General features: G+C 46.1%; 1 protein-coding gene across 1 annotated transcript in view; it reads right to left on the bottom strand.

The window, feature by feature from the left end:
- LOC114909829 (MAM domain-containing glycosylphosphatidylinositol anchor protein 2-like) overlaps positions 1-18,891 on the bottom strand; it is a gene marked incomplete at its 3' end in the record, with an annotated part of 59,081 nt that overhangs the window by 27,621 nt on the left and 12,569 nt on the right. The window contains exon 3 of the mRNA XM_029249621.1: positions 11,735-11,909. Within this exon, the coding sequence (XP_029105454.1) occupies positions 11,735-11,909 (175 nt within the window). The remainder of the gene's footprint in view (positions 1-11,734; positions 11,910-18,891) is intronic.

The following is an 18,891-nucleotide window of genomic DNA, read 5'->3' as shown; positions in this document are numbered from 1 at the left end:
TGTGTTTTGAAAAATACCTTTTAGTAAAGAAAAATAAACCTTTTCTGGTCCAACTCTATAGGGGGGTGAAGTGGCGCAGTGGCGCAGTGGGTTGGCCTGGGTCCTGCTCTCCAGTGGGTCTGGGGTTCGAGTCCCGCTTGGGGTGCTGTGCGACGGACTGGCGTCCTGTCCTGGGTGTGTCCCCTCCTCCAGCCTTATGCCCCTGAGTTGCCGGGTTAGGCTCTGGTTCCCCATGACCCCGTGTGGGACAAGCGGTTCTGAAAATGTGTGTGTGTGTGGTCCAACTATTTCAGTTCTCCACTGCTGCCTCCATCTGTTGTCCACACTTCCATAAAGCTTTATCTTGCCTTATTGTTAAGATTCCAAAGGATGTTGAAATGTCTGAAAAAGGTCAATTCCAACATCATCAATTTTTGTTTTTTCCACAACTCTTTTGTCCCACAAACTCCATTGCCTGCCTGTTTCAGAGGGCTCAGTCGCCCAATAACCACAGAGAGCAAAAGCACTTGTAAAATACGGTGCTCATCGATTAGCCTTAGTCCTGGGCTAATGACATGCAAATCTGTGCAACCTAAAGGCTGAGATTAATAAACATCTTTTTAATCCATCTTTTTGCTGCAGCATCCCATTAAGATTTGCTGTTTTGTTTTGGCCAGTTTGTACTGCACTCCAGAAGACAGCAGCATTACATAAGGTAAGTTCACCACGATACAGTAACAACAATCCAGTCAGAGTGCAACCTTAAAGCCTCAAAGTCGGTACAGCTCAGTGATTTATTCCAACAAGCCCAAGTGCAAAGCAATATTATTGAAATGCAAGTGACGACTGCCTAATGTGACTTGGCGTGCTTTATTACCGGTGTGAGCTGCCTTTCCCATCGGTGGGGGACATCACACGGTAACAAACTGGAACCGCTGTCTTCACGCTTTTCCAGGGAACCCTTCCTCACTGAGCTCCCAGAGGAAGTGCAGCAGGGGAAACAGAGCAGGCCCTGGTCCAAAACGTCCATGGTGATCGCTCACTCTTCACTGTTCCCCGTGGGCAGCACCTCTGCCAAAATCCACCATCCCTTCTTTTTACCTGCCACTTCAGCAACAAAGTCGTCACTCCTCCTTTCCTTTGTAAGCATCCCGGAATGCAGACACAACATTTTTCTTGTTCTCTGTTTTTTTGTATGTATTCTTTGTGTCTTGTTTTTTTTTTTTTTTTTGTTAAATATTTCACTTACCAGAGACTGCCACATACACAGAAATTCAAATAACAGACCTGTTTTTTGTTTTTTTTCTTGGATAGCAGAGGTGCACTATGTTGGCCTGCCACATTATTTGCTCCTCTTCTGTTGTTTTCATTGCTGACACTTGTTTCCGACAAGTTCATATTCTAAGTGACCCTCATGTGCTGTGACTGCACCTGGGCCCTGTCTCACTCAGCAAGCACTCCAGCCATTTCCACACAAGGGTTTACTTGCCACTTCTAATAATCAAAAGCCACAGTGGCTTTTGTCAATATATTGCCAGATTTTTAGGCTGCAACAGGCCTAAGGTACTGCGGTACAAAAGTTATCAAACAATGACTCAAGTTTTGTTTCCATCTCAGCATAAAATTCATACCTTATGATATAGCAAATGATTGTAACAAATCAGGGAAGCATTTGTTAGGTACGGGTCACTTCGTCTGAACCTAAACATGCATATTTGTCAGTGTACACTGAATAAAGACCCTCCTTCAAAATAAAGAGCCATCTGAGGAGCGACCTTAGAAATATGCCCTCGAAAGAAAAATGAGAGTCCATGACCTTGTCATACTTTCATGACTTGTCTAGATACAGTATATGTTTAGGTTCATATTCTGAATCAATACAGTAAAAATTACTCTGCTGTATAAATGGAGAAATCATTGCAGGTAGCTTAACCTTACAACTCACTTTGAAGAAACACATCAGCTAAGTGAATAAAAGTAAGTTAAAATGTATTATTATTATTATTATTATTATTAAAAATGCAAAGCAGCCACTGCAAGACACTGATTTTTCAATAAACATATTTGGTGATTCTGAGGTGTGTTTGAAATCACTGTCATGGGACGCACACTTGCTGCCAAGCTACACTCTCCCGTCCAAGGCAATCAGGCTTCTGGCCAAAATTTCCCAGTATTCGGTACAGTTCACAATGCCATTGATCCTGACAAGGGCTCCAATGCCAGTGGTGGCAAAAGAGCCTCATACGATCAAAGATCCACTGCAGTACTGTGTTGTAAAGTAGTGTATCGATCCACTGCTCCAGGCACCAAACATGACCAAACCGGTTTGGTCTCATCTCACCATTGCTCTTGGTTTCAAAATGCCAGCAACACCTGGCAAACTCCTGGCTTATGAATTTTTCTGTTTCAACAACAGTTTTCTGTTAAGAACTGCTGCATTAGAAATAACAATACACAGTAGCTTCAAATAAGTCTGCAATTATAGCTTTGTAATTCATTTCATATTTCTGCTGTCTTTATATCCATAGTATCGATGTTCATTTATTTCGGTTAAGAGAAATAAAGAGCAAAAAAGCTCATTTTGATGGCATGATTCTTATGCTAATAAATCTTTGAAAAGAGCGAGTGAAGTACAGTAGAAGTGAGATCGACTGAAAGATGAAAGAATTGTAAAGTAGTGTGAACAAAGTAGAGCACAGTTGCGGAGATACTCCAGCAATTCCTCAGGGACAAAACCGAATCGATGATAGTCGAAATCCCTTTAACATCAACACATCATCTCAGTTAACAAGCCTGGCAAGATTGTCACGGGGGTCCAGACGCAATTCTGTCCACTCAGATCTGCACAGAATGCATTTTCCTTGGCCTATTTTTTTTTTTTTGGTCTGTGATGTACCCAGGTCACATTTGTTAACGCATTGTGTTGTTTTGTCTTAATGTATTGTTTAATTTTGTTTTGATCAACATATTTGGGTGTAAATCAATCTGGAATTTGGTATCTGATCTCTATTCATCATACCATTCATAGGCGTGGAGATTTGCTATCACCACTGGGGGGTGGGAGTTTGAGAGGACAATACTGAGTGACAAACCATTGTCCCATGTCTCCTCTTTTAAACCTGTGTTACAGTATTACTGTGGTCTCCAGCTACAGACCTGTTACAAGTAATGTAATCCATTTTGGATTGTCCTCCGCCACAGTTTCTTGAAGACTGATCATTTACATGCATACGTACATACAGTAATGGTGCCTACCCCTCCCAAACATAATGCACACGCACACACTGCCATTACATACTGCATACACATTTTTCAGATGACGCTGCAGTGTGTAGTAAGAGTGCCTCACAGCACATGGTCTGTGCAACTGGATGTAGGTTCAAGTCCTATTCAGTCTGCATGAAGTCTGCATGTTTCACCTGTGCTTATGGGTTTCCACCATGCATTCTTGTTCCTTCCTACAGTTCAAAGGAGTGCTACAAGTGACATTTGTCACTCTAAATGGCCTGTATTGTGTGAATGTGTGTGGGTACCCTGCCATACACTGGTATCCTACCTGGGGAGTACCCTGTTTCTGGGATAGGCTCTGCACTGGACCAGTGGTTTGTACAGGGAGTGAGTCTGATATTTCTGATATTATACTTGAAGTGCTTGCAACAGGTGGACTGTAAGATGACAATAATGCAAAAGCTTGCAGAGACGCAAGAGTAGCATAAAGGCTTATTTGGGCTTTGCTGAAACGGGAACTCGGATTGATTCTTAATGTCTCTTGCTTTCTCAGAGGTTCCAGCCTTCGTTCGTAGGTTGTACAAGGATCCTAGAATACTGTCGCTACGGCCCCTAGTGGGCATCCTCTGCTGCAGTCCCAACCTTGGTTCTCTTTATTGACTTTACTGAGCAAAGCTAAGCAAAACATCTGCCATCAGAAAAAAAATCTGTATACATCCTGAACAGTAAAAAGTATATAGTGTTCTACATTTTTTTATATATATATATATATCATAAATTTATTTCAAAAACCCCTTATGAAGAAAAAATCAAGGCTTTCGTTTACCCCGCCCGGTATGGGGTCACCGGGGCCCCACCCTGGAGCCACGCCTGGGGGGGGGGGGGGGGGGGGGGGGCTTGCATGAGAGCGCCTGGTGGCCAGGTCTATGCCCACAGGGCCTGGCCGGGCTCAGCCTGAAGCCACGACATGGAGCCGCTCTTCGGTGGGCTCACCACCTGCCGGAGAAACCGTAAGGGGCCGGTGCATTGTGATTTGGGCGGTGGTTGGGGCCGAGCGCCCGGCCGACCCAAACCTCGGGCGCCAACTCTGGTTTTTGGGACTTGGAATGTCACCTCACTGGCGGGGAAGGAGCCTGAGCTGGTGCGGGAAGTTGAGAGATACCGTCTAGATATAGTCGGGCTCACTTCCACTCACAGCTTGGGTTCTGGAACCACTCTCCTCGATCGAGGGTGGACTCTCCACTATTCTGGCGTTGCCCAAGGTGAGAGGCGGCGGGCTGGTGTGGGCTTATTAATAGCCCCCCAGTTCAGCCGCCATGTGTTGGAGTCTACCCCGGTGAATGAAAGGGTCGTCTCCCTACGCCTTCGGGTCAGGGAACGGTCTCTCACTGTCGTTTGTGCTTATGCGCCTAGCGGCAGTGTAGAGTACCCGGCCTTCTTAGAGTCCCTGGGGGGCGTGCTGGAAAGCGCTCCCACTGGGGACTCTGTTGTTCTACTGGGGGACTTTAACGCCCACGTGGGCAGCGACAGTGATACCTGGAGGGGCGTGATTGGGAGGAACGGCCTCCCTGATCTGAACCCGAGCGGTGAGTTGTTATTGGATTTCTGTGCTAGTCGCGGTTTATCCATAACGAACACCATGTTCATGCATAAGGGTGTCCATCAGTGCACTTGGCACCAGGACACCCTAGGTCGGAGGTCGATGATCGACTTTGTAGTCGTTTCTTCTGACCTTCGGCCATATGTCTTGGACACTCGGGTGAAGAGAGGGGCTGAGCTGTCAACTGATCACCACCTGGTGGTGAGATAGATTCGATGGCGGGGGAAAAAGCTGGACACACCTGGCAGGCCCAAACGTACAGTGAGGGTCTGTTGGGAATGTTTGGCAGAGGCCCCTGTCAGAGAGGTCTTCAACTCCCATCTTCGACAGAGCTTCAACCAGGTCCCGAGGGAGGTGGGGGACATTGAGTCTGAATGGACTATGTTCCGCGCCTCCATTGTCGGGGCGGCGGTTCGGAGCTGCGGCCATAAGGTCTCCGGCGCCTGTCGCGGCGGGAATCCCCGAACACGGTGGTGGACACCGGAAGTAAGGGATGCCGTCAAGCTGAAGAAGGAGTTCTATCGGGCCTGGCTGGCTCATGGGACTCCTGAAGCAGCTGACAGGTACCGACGGGCCAAACGGAGCGCGGCTCTGGCAGTCGCCGCGGCAAAAACTCGGGCTTGGGAGGAGTTCGGCGAGGCCATGGAGAAAGACTTTCGGTCGGCCTCAAAGAGATTCTGGCAAACCGTCCGGCGACTCAGAGGGGGGAAGCGGTGTTCCACGAACACTGCTTACAGTGGAAGTGGTGCGCTGCTGACCTCAACTGAGGATGTTCTCGGGCGGTGGAAGGAGTACTTTGAGGATCTCCTCAATCCCTCCGACACGCCTTCCGTAGAGGAAGCTGAGGCTGGGGAATCGGAGGGGGACTTGTCCATTACCCTGGCTGAAGTTGCTGAGGTAGTCAAAAAACTCCTCGGTGGCAAGGCTCCGGGGGTGGATGAGATCCGCCCCGAGTTTCTCAAGTCTCTGGATGTTGTGGGGTTGTCTTGGCTGACACGCCTCTGCAGCATTGCGTGGAGCTCGGGAACAGTGCCTCTGGACTGGCAGACTGGGGTGGTGGTCCCTCTTTTTAAGAAGGGGGACCGGAGATTGTGTTCCAACTACAGGGGGATCACACTCCTTAGCCTCCCTGGGAAAGTCTATGCCAGGGTACTGGAAAGGAGAATCCGACCGATAGTCGAACCTCGGATTCAGGAGGAGCAATGCGGTTTTCGCCCTGGCCGTGGAACATTGGACCAGCTCTATACCCTCACTAGGGTGTTGGAGGGTTCGTGGGAGTTTGCCCAACCAGTCCACATGTGTTTTGTGGACCTGGAGAAGGCATTCGACCATGTCCCTCGTGGCATCCTGTGGGGGGTACTTCGGGATTATGGGGTTCGGGGCTCGTTGCTACGGGCTGGTCGTTCCCTGTATGACCGGAGCAGGAGCTTGGTTCGCATTGCCGGCAGTAAGTCAGACCTGTTCCCGGTGCATGTCGGACTCCGCCAGGGCTGCCCTTTGTCACCGATTCTGTTCATTATCTTTATGGACAGAATTTCTAGGCGCAGTCAGGGAACGGAGGGTGTCTGTTTTGGTGGCTGCAAGATCTCGTCTCTGCCTTTTGCGGACGATGTGGTCCTGTTGGCTTCATCGAATCAAGACTTACAGCGTGCACTGGGGAGGTTTGCAGCCGAGTGCGAAGCGGCGGGGATGAGAATCAGCACCTCCAAATCCGAGGCCATGGTTCTCAGTCGGAAAAAGGTGGATTTCCCCCTCCGGGTTAGGGGGGAGTTGCTCCCTCAAGTGGAGGAGTTTAAGTATCTCGGGGTCTTGTTCACGAGTGAGGGAAAAATGGAGCGGCAGGTTGACAGACGGATCGGTGCAGCGTCCGCAGTAATGCGGTCATTGTACCGGTCTGTTGTGGTGAAGAGGGAGCTGAGTCGTAAGGCGAAGCTCTCAATTTACCGGTCGATCTATGTTCCTACCCTCACCTATGGTCATGAACTCTGGATCATGACCGAAAGAATGAGATCGTGGATACAAGCGGCAGAAATGAGTTTCCTCCGCAGAGTGGCTGGGCGCACCCTTAGGGATAGGGTGAGGAGCTCAGTCACCCGGGAGGAGCTCGGAGTAGAGCCGCTGCTCCTCCGCATCGCGAGGAGCCAGTTGAGGTGGCTCGGGCATCTGTTCCGGATGCCTCCTGGACGCCTCCCTGGGGAGGTGTTCCGGGCTTGTCCCACTGGGAGGAGGCCTCGGGGCAGACCCAGGACACGTTGGAGAGACTATGTCTCCCGGTTGGCCTGGGAACGCCTTGGGGTTCCCCCAGAGGAACTGGAGGAGGTGTGCGGGGAGAGGGAAGTCTGGAGGACTCTGCTCGGACTGCTGCCCCCGCGACCCGGCCCCAGATAAAAGCGGAGGAAGATGGATGGATGGATGGATATATATTATATATATATATTTATGGGGGGTGCGGTGGCGCAGTGGGTTGGGCCACGGTCCTGCTCTCCAGTGGGTCTGAGGTTCGAGTCCCGCTTGGGGTGCCTTGCGATGGACTGGCGTCCCGTCCTGGGTGTGTCCCCTCCCCCTCCAGCCTTACGTCCTGTGTTACCGGGTAGGCTCCGGTTCCCTGCGACCCCGTATGGGACAAGTGGTTCTGAAAATGTGTGTGTGTCTGTGTGTGTGTGTGTGTGTGTGTGTGTGTGTGTGTGTGTGTATATATATATATATATATATATATACACACACACACACACACACAGGTAAAAATACAATGTTTATTCTAAAACAAGAAATTATAGGAACATCCTCACTGATCCCGTGTTCAACATGCGGATGTACCATGCCTTCTACTGAAGGAGGAGGTGTCTGTTCTGATGCCATCTCTGCTGTGTCTCCTCACAAAACATTATAATTCATAGTCCAAACTACTAATAACTACTATCAAGAATATTAAGAAATGTATATCATTTTATATGGTCTTCATCCAAACATACAGATTTGAATACAACAATATTATTGCTGCGCAGATGCACCCATATTTTCTTGCATAGAAACCCAGAAGTGAAGTTTTAATAGGCAGTAAGTGAGCACATATGTATTGTTTCTCTAAGATTTGCCATTCCACACTGTAGTGATCATGGTCTATCCATCAGAAAGCTGCTTTGGGCTCACAATGCCCTTAATCTTGTTTTGCGGCTTCCCACGGTCACGATGAAAAAGAAAAATCCACAGCATGTAGACAACGTAAATGACGCTGGGATAGTGGCTACTGTTTCTGGGTCGCAAGCACTAGTAGGTATAATGATGTAAGTATGTGGGGACGGGACACGGGGACACCCAGCAACTGGGGTGAAATCCCAGATAACGATGGAAATTTGGGAAAGGGTGGCGAGCAGCTGCTGCCTTGAGCTCTGCACACAAACACACAGTCCCTTATTATGCTGACAGAGCATTCGTGAACAGAGGGAGGGAGAAAAAAGGGTCAGTGTGAAGGGCTGTGTGCACAGTACAAATTAGCGGCTCCCAACAAAGAGCAAGGGTAAGTCGAGGAAAAGAGTGTGCATGGCTGCAGAGGAAAACATGAAAGGAAGGCATGCACTAAAGTGCACATGCTCCATTTGACGTGGCACTAACACCACGTTCAGCTGCATAGCAACTCATGTTCTTCTTTCCCCCTACTTTTATTAATTTATGCAAGTCACTTAATAGTTTTGCTCAAGTACCTCTGACTCTCCTCAAAGTTAATAGGAACGCTGGACCAATTTGCAGCCACCACACGGAACAAGAAGCACCAACTTCAGGGTAGCTTACTCAAAGTTTGCACTTTTATATGAAAAAGTTTGCAAAGACCTCACGAGACCTTATGTCACAGTTTGCCTTCTGCAACTGTGACTATTAAACCATCAACTAATCTTTTCCCATTCAGTATTACATATGTATAGATAGAACAAATACAGGCATCTATAACAAAGGGAAAAAAGGAGCAAAAGCAGGGTCAATCCAATGCTCACACATATTCAGATGTTCCAGAATAGAGGCAGAGACACTAGTTAAAGTCTCAGGTGAACTGAATTCCAGACAGAATCACAACAAACACATTTAGGGCACACCTCTTTGAGGGTCTCTTTTAATTAGTTTTGAAATATTCCTTGCAAATGTTTTGGAAATATTGACTTAAAAGTACGGAACAAACCTCGGCAAGGGAACTGTCGCTTTATTTTAACGTCATAGGAAGGGCATCATGTTTTACCCAAAATCATGATAATGAGTCTGAATTTTGCCAGTGACATGTACCCAGCTGAGTAAATAAGGAAAAGTGTAAGTTACTCTGGATAAGTGTGTGCTCTTGAGCTACAAAGCAGAATTCAACAAGAAAGAAAAGGGAAAAAACATTTGCAGTTATACTTCGAAAACACTTTTTTCCTCCAGCTTCTGCATCTCTCATGAATAACATGATTTAGCAGTGGACAGAATGTGCTCAACAACTTTGCTTTTCATACATATGTGGGCACAGCATTTCCCCTATTACATGGTGTATAATGAATTAATTTGTTGAGATGCTTCAAGGCGAAGCATCGGAAACAACACCACATGCCACAGAATCCAAATCAGCAATTTCCATACTAATTAAAAAAAAAAAGAAAACGAGGCTGCAAAATTCTAAAAATAGAGGGAACGCTAAGAAAAAAAGATTAGGAGCTCGGCTGGAAGAACTACTGTGCCCCCCTGGATATGGGGAAAAATGGCCGAGATGCGCAGAAGAAAGGAAAAAAGTGATGTGCTCCCTGGTGTACATGAAATAAAATCAATGGCAGACCAATTGCTCCCTGGTAAGTCACTTCCATCGTGGCCCCCTGTCAGTAGTACTTTCCCACATGGTATATCTCCTCTCCTCTTCCCTACAGAATGAGGCTACAAAGGCTCTGTGTGGAAGAGCAGCGGGAGCCAGACTGTCTTACATTGCTCTGCTGTATAGAGGGCTGAAGAACTGGATGGAGTTTACTATAATGTACCTGCCATTGTAAGTCACCTTGGATAAAGGTGTCAGCTAAAAAAAAAAGAATAGTAATCACTGTGTCACTCTTGCAGAAAAGCTTTTTTATGAATGAATACATGTAAATGTAGGAAAACTCGCAGGTTCTGTGCAGCAGGATTTCAATTCCAAGAAGCCCTGCTCACCATATCTCAGTCTCTCTAGCCAAGGTGGTAAAGGGATCTCTGCTACTTCGGCTGGAACAGCAGAGCAGGACTCTCCTTTAGGAGGGTGATGACAAGCAAGTGCAGAGCTGCATAGTGCTTTCCTCCATGGTACAGTGGTTTGGATCATAGCCCATCGCCGCTACTCTTCCTACAGTGTCTCACTGGACTTGGAGGCCCAGCCTTGTGGACGAGCCTGAAAAGTGGGCTGAGGTGTATGGTGTGCAGTCTGAAGATCTTTGGATCTTGGATCAGTGGAGATCAGTGGAGGTGCAAAGTGAAGCATTGCTTCTGGAGCCAGAGCCAGTTACCAACTGACTTAACAAGGCGTTGAAACCCTGTTAGCAGTCTGAGTGGTTTGAAGAGAATTCTGCACGGCAACACCAATACACCAGTCAATTACATCTTACACCAAAAGGTATCACAGTGACCTTGATATAATAACAGATTATGTCTGTGTTTATGGCAGCCGTAGCTCAGTCCGATGCTCAAACTGTGACAGACTGCGAGCACTTCATTCGCAACTCTCAGTGCTTTCCAACACAACGCGCACGCTTCTTCACTAAGCAAAAGGCCATCCTTCACGTACATGTCTAACTGTGCACTTTGGCCAACACACACTGGTTAGGTGAGGCAAACGAGTGACAGGATGTCGAAGTGGAGCAGTCGGAATTGACCAGATTATGAATATTAAATCCAGCCAAACTGCAGTGGCTGATAATTCATTGTCCAGACCTTCATCTGAATATGCACTGCAAAGTAGCAGTGATGAGTAGCGCGGTGGTGTTGTGGGACTGCTTCCATCTAGATCCAGAAGAAGGAGCAGTATGTAGACAGAATAGAAGGAGTAGAAGAAAGGTCCAGCAGAACGTATTGACAGAGAAAGGGTTATAAACCACATGTGAAAACTGACAGAAAGAAGCAAGCACGCCCATGGTAACCCCAATGCCCGATAAAGCAGAGTTGGGCCACGACATTCTCACATCCATGTTTAAACCCTCCCCAGTACTTGCTCATAACAGGCTGCCCCAAGCTCAACGGAAGCTTCTGTGGAATTTATAAGACTTTAATAATAATAATAATGACAATAATAATAATAATAAGAATAATTTATAGTAGGTGCCCTCTTGCCTCTTCTTCTTGCCCAGCCACCCACCTCATTGAACACAAACTAGAGCTCTAGCAGTGCAAACTTGGAAGAAGCCATCCCTCCTGGCCTGTGATCCACAGACAAAAGCTCGAGAAGAAGGAACTAGACAAAATTATGGAGATGGGAATGATAGTAAAAAAAATTGAACAGCAAATGTATTCGCCCAATAGTACTTGTGCCTAAAGCAGACGGCCCGACACGGTTCTGCATGGATTACCAAAAGGTTAATGCTGTCACCAAATTCGATGCACATCCATTACTCGGAGTGAATGAACTCCCGTACTGTCTGGGCCCAGCTGACTTTCACTCCACACTGGATATAACGGAAGACTACGGGCAGACCCCTCTGTCCTCGAAATACAAAACGTGATGAGGACCATGGTAAGCAGGTGCTAAATGTGTGTGTGTTCTCTTCCTGTGCGTGGCAACCCCTATTCACAAATATAAATTCAAACAAACTACTGCAGCAAAAATCCATCTGGGCAAACTGGCTCTTTTGTAACGAATGCATGCAAAATTTAAGTGTTGCCTGGGACTCTTCAATACCTGTAAAGCCGATGATGTAATTGGTATGGGTGTGTGAGAAGGCAACACTGACTCACAGTAGACATCGACGCGGATAGACTTGATAGCGGGCGAGCCCAAGCCGTTCTCAGCCTTGCAGTAGTAGCGGCCGCCCTGGTGCCGCTGGATCTTGGCAATGCGCAGCGTCTCGTTGAACACGCTGGAGTCTTGGAAACGGTCCGAGGCACTGCCCGCCGTCTTGGTCCATCGTATCTGGAAGGACAGAAAAGGAGGTTAAAGGGGTGTGACATCGGCACGGCTGACAGCTACTGATGAAGTGTTAAGCAGGGAACACATAAGTCAAGAAGTCAGGCTCAGAAACAAAAACTTTCAGGTTTCCTTTGCCTGGAAAGGTACTTAACTTGGAACTTCCAAAGACATAATTACTCAGGCATATTAATAGATGTAGTTTGACTCTAATAAATGTAAATTACTCTGGACAAAAGCGGCTCTTAAATAATCTAATAACCCAGATGAACATTACCAGTTTTTGCATGGGAAACCAATTAACATTTTCACACTGAGCTAATATTATATGCTAATGCCATTCACATGCCATTTTGCTACGTGTGACAATTCCATGAAGGTGCCACTCTTGCAGCAGCCTGACCTCAGTGAAAATGGTACGCCGTGGCCTCGGTGTTTTAATCCCCACTATCTATCGTGTACCGTGGTGGCACACTGTTCATCTTCACAATTTCCTTACAGACAACCCACTGTCATTCACATTTAGTCATTTAGGTGACACTTTTCTTCAAAGTGACTTCTAAGTAACATGAAATAATTTGCCCATTTACACATCTTGGTCATTTTTTAAAGGGAGCGATCTAAGGCAATCCTAACCCTAACCCTTCCTCCAGCAAACTATAGCAAGAGGTCAGATTTGAACCAACAACCTCTAAGCCCAAAGATGGCAGCTCTAAATGCTACCTCCAGAAATAGAGTTGAGTCAGCAGGATTCAGATGTGAGCAGAGAGAACACAATGGGTTTCCAGTCCATTGCCTGAGCCACTCGGCCACAGCAACCTCCTTTTCTTTCCTTTTGTGGAGGTAACCGTAGATGACATTTCCAAAATGCATGCAGTTTGACTCAGGAAGAGCATGAGCAGGCACTTTTAGAAACCCTCAACATGTTTTGAGACAAATTCTTCAGTAAACTGTGTTCTGGTGTCCTTCACTCCATACGGGACTTGCCAAAACAAGAGCGTTGTGAAGAAATACATTAAATGGCACATAGAAGATAACCCTTAATTATTTAGCGCCATTGAGAAGCATCGGTCCTTTCCCTGCCAACGGCTCACTGCCATCTGCTGTACCTCTGACACACTGCAACACACAGCCAAAGAAGACACACACAGAATCTCAATGGTTTGAAACCTTGCTTCAGACACTTTCGGTGTTTTACAAGTTAGTATTTCCAATGATATTTTATTCTGTTTTGGACAGCCAAGAAATTTAATCCAAAACAAGTTACCTTCGTCTGTACATCTACACAGCTACATCATGCCCGAATCTGTGGGCCAAATGGGCACTGAGGAAGTCTCCTCCTGTAGCTCCTCCAGCGTTGGCCAGGCATGTGGCATTGTAGAGCTCGACCTACTGGGGATGTCAGTCCCAAGCAGACCTTCTAAAGTACTCTCAGCGCTTCTGAAAAACGCTCTGCCAACGCACACAGCCGCCAGACTCTTTGTAACCGCAAGGCTTTTCAGACCCTTCAGACATATGTGGCTTTTAAAAAATTAATTAGAATAAAACAAGGTTTTCCAGAAAGAAAGTGTTTGTTTGCTTTTCTGTCTTTCCCTTTAAGTGAAAAACATGCAAAGATGGTTTTCGCTAGCATTCCTTTGCAATGAGAAAACAGAAGTTAAGAACAAAGACAAAAGACGCTTTAACGTATTTTTACACTTTTAAGAAAAAAGGCTATTGATGCTAATTAATTAAAAAAAAAGGCAAAATGTCAACTATAGGACATTATCACTGCGACAGACTGGTGTCCATCCAGAGTGTACCATCCTCAAGCCTGTGCTTCTAGGATATCCTCCGGACCTCCATGACCCTGACTTGGACAAGTGGTTAAGGAAACTAAGTATACAACACGATGCACAAAAAAATGCTCACTTGTTTTATATGCACTTTTTATGATGTAAGAGGAGAAACTGACAAGCCTTCACAGTGAAGTGGGACACTCGCAAAGGTCACACGTTGGCAGTAAACACACAGGGACGCGACTGAAGTAGTACAATACAGTTATCAGTGTTTTCAGGTGCTGCTTTCACACACCTGAAGTGCAAGACACATGTACGCAGAGTAATCCAGCTGGGCCTGTGTGTGCCTGTGTACGTGTGTGTATGTTAACATGCAGTGTTTACAGCAAGTACCACTGCCTTTGCCCTCAAAGGACCCAGGCTGGCATCCCAGCTCCTGCTGGAGTATGCAGGAGTACAAAGGTTCTTACCAGCTCTATAAATGGGTAAATCGTTGCAAGTCACTTAAGTCACTTGGGGAGAAAAGTGTCTGCTGAAAGGAAATGTTTTAGAAATGTGTGGAACTTGTGGTCCTGCGTATACTGGCACCATAAACTGGGCTGGAGCAACATAAATGAGGCTGCCTTATAAAGAAAGGAGGAGACATGCCCCCAAAATGACGGCTTTAGAAGCCCCCCAGTTCTCCCTTTTTAAATTTCTGTAATTTGAGGCTACACACAGGCAACACATCCGGTCTATATGGGGCTGCTGAGATGCAACGGCTCTTTGGAAGCAGCCGCTGTGGTTCCCCTGGGTGTGCCAGGCGCGCCGCCGAGCGCAGCCAATTGCCCATTGAGCCCTGGCACAGCCCCGCTGTGCTCCTCTGAGGCCTCCTGTGTGAGGTGACCTACATCGCAAACAAGACTCCCGTTCATCGCGGCGGCCCCTGCGCAAACAGCACGGAGGGGACGGAGTGCAAAAAGGGGGGGGGGTTACGCTCCACAGGGCTTGATTGGGAAGGGCCACACAGATACCATCCCCCATCATCTGTACCTCACACCCACACGCTCCTCGTGGGTGCACCGGCACCGGCCACCTCCCTTACTGTGTGAGGCAGGCAGGCGGAAGAGCAGGAAAAGGAAGCCTGTCTTCCAAATGGGTACCCAAACTCCATTTCACGCCTTGCTGGAAATGGTGGGGTAAATACTTTTGTTTACCCGTCCGTTCCTGTGGGTGAGCTTTCAGACAGGGATTGCAGCTGCTCGTCGGGGCCTCCTCCCTCACAGCGAGTTACACGAGTAGCCTCTTCTCAGTGAGGTCATCCCCCTGTGGACAGTCGCAACTTACAAAACAAGAGCGCCTGCCTCTAACCCCCCACTTTTATTGTCCTGGGCATAAGTGATCTTAACAGCTGTGAGCGTATCAGCAACGTGCCAAGCGCTCAGGGTTTTTAAAAAAAGGGCAACGAAGTAATGCAAAACCCTACCGCAGAGGTAAGTGTCATTTTTCTTAACTAAATGGCACTTTTCTGCCCCTTTTCTGCAAGCACATCAAGAAAAATAGCTCGTCTGAGAATTACAAAAGTAATTTGATCCGTGAAACGCAAAAACCACTAACTCCAAAGGTAATGGATTTCTGCACTTTAAAAGAGCAGCCTGAAACTCCTTAAATAAGTTATGAGCGCAAATGAAAATAAATGCATTTTGATCGGTGCCTGGATACCGCTTTTATCACATTTCCTTCGCTGATCAAGTACAAGCACACTGTGTGGCTGGAGGACCCCGATACAGCTGATGTCAGCCTGCAGCACCTTTGCGGCTTCCTTTTGTGGTCCGTTCAAAAATGTACCACCTCTGGTCCATGTCATGTATGACTGTCTGCTGTCCATACTGAATAGATAAGGTCTGTCTGACCAATGTGCTTCCCTGCCATCTCTCTCTAGGTAAACATGGGACATAGTTTGTTGGAATACACTTTTTTGACCATTACTTATTTTTTTTTATTGTTTTTGACGTAAGCAGTTTACAGCAAACAATAAACACAGTATATAACTGTACCTTTAAAAAAAAAAAGAAACAAAAAAAAACATTGCCACCCTATGGGAGTAATTGTCATGTTTCCAAGGAGAGGTACGGACCCAAGTCCAGGTGCACTGTTTATTATGCAAAGGTATCCGATAAGGGGCAGGCAAAAGAGGGAAGTCAAAGAACAAGCAGGGGTCACCGATCAGCAATTGTCAGAGCGGGAGGGATAATCCAAAGCCGTAACACGCAGAACAAAGCCAGTGGTTGGAACACCAGGAAACCGTACAGAGAAAGGCACAGGAACAGGGACTGGGAACACAGGAGAGATCGCAGGACAGCACAGGCAGAGAAGTGCGGGGGGCTCGACAAGGTTCCGCGATTTGGTCGATCGAGTGCTGTCTCTTCATGTGTCGTCTCCCTGATTAGCCACAGGTGCGTCTGCTTGCGGTGAGGACGTGGGCATGACAGTAATAAAATACAACCCATAAGAAAGATATATATTCATTCTGCACATATGTACTCATCTTTATATGCCTTTTCTCATGTGTCTGTGGTACAGCCTGCTAAAGTGCAGTATGCTAAAAACATACTGATTAGAAGGTTCCACGCTCTTTTAAAAGATGGGACAGAGACATGCTGGGGGTTAGGGGGAGAACAAGCACACACAACACATGAGCACATTAACATCAGCGTGGCCATATGTGCACATCTGTGATGGAGAACTGTACTTAACACATGTTAAGCTTTCTTGTGTCTTATTGAAATTCCAAAGAATTTCAAACTGGAAAAAAAGGAAAAAAAAAGATGAATTCCAACATGATGCTCCAACCCATGCTTAGTTGTCACTTGACTGGGGGTTAAAACAAGGATCTAAACTGAAGGTGAGAATCAGAGATGCTCAGAAATGGGGTTAACTGAATATGCAGTGCTGTCTCAAGTGATGATCACCGTGGGACTGAAATAACACCTTGTCTAGCAAAACATAAACTGGAAGACATATCTTTGTCTTTTACAGCAAACAGTCAAGGCACAGCGCTGGGTCCATCATGCAATTTCCACCTGCCCACACAACATTAGTGAAGACCTCTTCATACTTTCAGCAGAATGCTCACCCCCCACCTCAGAAGTTACCTATAATGCCAAGGCTGTTTGCAGTAAATGTTTACGCTCTGTTCAAAGTCATGTTCTCCCTCCTACACAAAGACACTTTCACTCTTTGCTCATGCCTTCCATGCCTGAAATATGAGCTCTCTCAGTCTGAGTGCCTGGTTAGGGTGAATGTGAAAAAAAGCAGTCATATTCAGTGGTAAGGAGTGTTTTTTCCTTTTTTTTTTTTTTTTTTTTTTTTTTTTTTTTAATGGCTTTACAAATAGCACAGAGCCACAACAGCATACACATAGAAAGAGTACAGCGAGCGAGAAAATGCTAATCTGTCTACCTATATTGTACATTGCCAGACTGCTACACGCCTCCAACTCTGCCCGCTTGGTGGTCCAGTGCACGAAAGGTAAAGCACAAAGGTTCTCGGTTCTGGCTCCGATGTGGTGGAACGACCTCCCTCTCTCACTCAGAACTGTTGAATCTCTTTCCACGGTTGAAAAGGGTCTGAAAACTCACCTCTTCCAGACTCACCTCACCTATGATCTCTTAAGTTCATGTAATCTGTAAATGTTCAGGTACTTTAACTTTAAAAACATGCCTGTTGAACAGATAAACCTTCACGCAACTACTCGTTTAATGAAATGTAAATATTAAAAAAAAATCGGAATGTTTCAAGTTTTATCCAAGTCGACACAGCTCAAAGTAAACAGAAGTGCATATAGCAACAGATGAAAAGTTATAGATGCAGACATGTGATTTTCAACACAGTTTGTTTCTTAAATACCATTGTTCTGGTCGACATACGTAACACAAATAATTGCAAACAGAACTGACAGAAAATACAAAAGTCTTGGTGACAGATGGTGAAATGCAAGTTTATGGAGCAGTAATTAGACCAGGAGAGAAGAGGCTCTGAAAGAGATGTGCTTTAAGACCTCTCTTGAATGGTGAAAGGGCTTCAGGACTTGAGCTGAGGGAGAGAGGGAGCTCATTCCAAAACATCAGAGCCAACACTTAGAACCTTTGGGCTTTTTACTCTGAACCTCTTCTGTGAATAAAAAGCAGAAAGTGCAGTTACATGGGTGTTTATCTGTTAGACCTAACACAGGACCCTAATTATTAGTGTTACTAATAAGCTTTATCTATTTGATAACTTAAAAAATTATTTAAAATTGTAGATAATCCACTTTGCAATGATTTACCCTTCTAGACACTGATCTTACTGTATCAATTCGGGGTGAGTACTTTGCTGAAGGGTACTTACAGCAGGAGCAGGATTCATGCAGGAATCGTGAGATTACAAGATGACAGCTATAACCACTGGGCAGTTTGAGGCTCTTTTTTCTCACCGCTGAATATACAGTACAGGGGCGGGCAGCGGCAATCATAGTGGATAGAACTGCCTAAAACAACTACTGTAACACCTTTGCCCAGGGTGCTCTCGCTAAATTGCTGCAGTAAATATTTCCCAGTTGTATAAATGGGTAAATCATTGTAAGTAGCTTAATATTGTAAGGTACTTTGGAGGAAAGTGTCAGCTAAATGAATAAATGTAAAGGTACATAATGTACGCAATATGCCACTTGGTGGTTATGAACAGTCAGCACTCACCACTTCATTAGGCTTCGTTGTTTCTCTCAACCAATAACAGCACTTTTTTATTATTTTTTTTAATTAACATAACAGCATAACAAATAAATACGTAAGTAACCCCAACAATGTAATAAATTTTAAATTTCATGAAAGGGTGACTTATTGTTGGTATTCATAGCTAGATTACCCCAGGTCTTAAGGGATTTTCAGTAGAATTATACTACTTATTTTTGGAGACATGCCCAGTCATCTCATTTGTAAAATTAAATATTTTTGAATTTTTGCTAGTACATCAGCTGGTGGGGTGTGACTGGGTGTTTGTGCGAGGCGAGGACTTCACACAGGGTGCACCTGAGCGATTAGGAGCTGCTGCGACCCCCCCGATACCAAATGCTAGGCCTGCATTGCTGCTGCCATTTTGTGGTTAAGGCTGCTCTTCACTGCCTTTCCCACAATGCCCTGAGTGAGGGAAGGACAGCTAGCAGCCCGGAGCTTAGAATGCAGAAATCAAGG

The sequence above is a fragment of the Scleropages formosus genome, unplaced genomic scaffold (genome assembly GCF_900964775.1).
Source record: "Scleropages formosus unplaced genomic scaffold, fSclFor1.1, whole genome shotgun sequence".
In the NCBI taxonomy this organism is placed as follows: domain Eukaryota; kingdom Metazoa; phylum Chordata; class Actinopteri; order Osteoglossiformes; family Osteoglossidae; genus Scleropages; species Scleropages formosus.
This window is presented reverse-complemented; position numbering and strand designations above follow the sequence as displayed.